Genomic DNA, 1,541 nt, shown 5'->3' with positions numbered 1-1,541 from the left:
ACCTGTTGATGTGCTCCTCCTAGCCTGGATCCCCATTCCCTGGAATTCCCAGCTTGGATCCCCTTTCTCTGGAATTCCCAGCCCAGATTCTCTGGCATTCCCTGCCATTCCCAGCCCGGACTCACTGCCATTCCCAGCCTGGATTCCATGGCATTCCCAGCCTGGATTCCATGGCATTCCCAGTCTGGATTCCCTGCTGTTCCCCGCCATTTCCAGTCTGGATTCCATGGCATTCCCGGCCCAGATTCCCATTCCCAGCCCATACTCCCATCCGTTTACATAGTCCTCCTTCCCAGCCCATATTCCCATTCTCAGTCCATATTCCTGCCATTCTCAGTCCATATTCCCATTCCCATATCCCCTGCCATTTCCGGCCTATATTCCCATTCCCATATTGCCTAGCATTCCCAGCCCATATTCCCATTCCTGGCCCCTATTCCATGCCATTCCCAGCCCATATTCCCATTCCCGGCCCCTATTCCCATTCCCGGCCCCTATTCCCATTCCCAGCCCCTATTCCCATTCCCAGCCCCTATCCCCTGCCATTCCCAGCCCCTATCCCCATTCCCAGCCCACATCCCCACCTGTTGACGTGCTCCTCCCAGTCGTCGGGCGGTGGGGGCGCGTCGGCGTCGGTGCGGGCGAACATGACGTGCCGCTCGCACTCGTTCATCACGCTCCGAGCCTTCTGGTTGTCGTACAGCGGCACCGGCGTCGGCGTCACCGTCTCCACGTCGATGGGGACATCGGCCTCCCTGCCAACCACACGGCGGTCAGGGCAAGGATGGAGCACCCCGAGGGCACCCAGGGGGTTTGGGGGTCCCTGGGGGTTTGGGCAGCGCTCCCAGGGATGCACAGAGTGGGATCGACCCAGGGATCTTGGTATTCCTGGGCCACCAACTGGCAGCTCCTGAAGCACCAAACCAAGCATCTTGGACACCCCAAAATGAGATCGCTGGGCCCCCAAATCAAACCTATCCTGGAGCCCCAAACCGATCTCCCTGAAGCACCAAACCAAGCATCCTGGACCATCAAACCTAGAGCCCCAAAACTGAGACCCCTGGAGCCCCAAACTGAGACTGCTGGAGTCCACAAATGAGGGCCCCTGGACCCCCAAACTGAGACCTCTGGACACCCCAAACCGAAATTCCTCAGTGCCCTCCTCACCCATCAGGACTCACCACCCCCAGGCCATCAGGGCCCGCAGTTTCCCCCTCACAATTCCCCCACTCGCCCTCATGACCACCCCCAGCCCCACAGGACCTCCCAGCTCCTCCTTCACAGCCCCGCTCCTCCTCACCCCTCAGGCCCCCGGCAGACCCCAAACGGCTGCCCCCAGCCCCACAGAGCCTCTTCCTTTCCCCTCAAAACCCCTTAGCCCTACAGGAGACCTACCAACTTCCCCCTCAGCCTCACAAGACCCCTTCTTTTACCCTCACATGCCGCTCAGCCCCACAGGACCCCCCCCAGTTTCCCCCTCAGGCTTACAAGGCTCCCTCAACCCCACAGGACCCTCTCCCCTCTCCCCTCAGAGCCACAGG

The 1,541-nt window shown here is 60.5% G+C and overlaps 1 protein-coding gene across 1 annotated transcript in view; it reads right to left on the bottom strand.

Moving 5' to 3' along the window:
• The window catches only part of KANSL3 (KAT8 regulatory NSL complex subunit 3), a 16,296-nt gene extending 15,365 nt beyond the window's left edge, over positions 1-931 (bottom strand). Inside the window, 1 exon segment of the mRNA XM_031065114.1 lies at positions 585-931. Within this exon segment, the coding sequence (XP_030920974.1) occupies positions 585-931 (347 nt within the window).
• Between the last annotated feature and the right edge of the window lie 610 nt (positions 932-1,541).

This window comes from Geospiza fortis, unplaced genomic scaffold (assembly GCF_000277835.1).
Source record: "Geospiza fortis unplaced genomic scaffold, GeoFor_1.0 scaffold855, whole genome shotgun sequence".
NCBI lineage: Eukaryota > Metazoa > Chordata > Aves > Passeriformes > Thraupidae > Geospiza > Geospiza fortis.
Note: the sequence above shows the minus strand (reverse complement) of the source record. Positions and strands in the feature narration are given on the sequence as shown.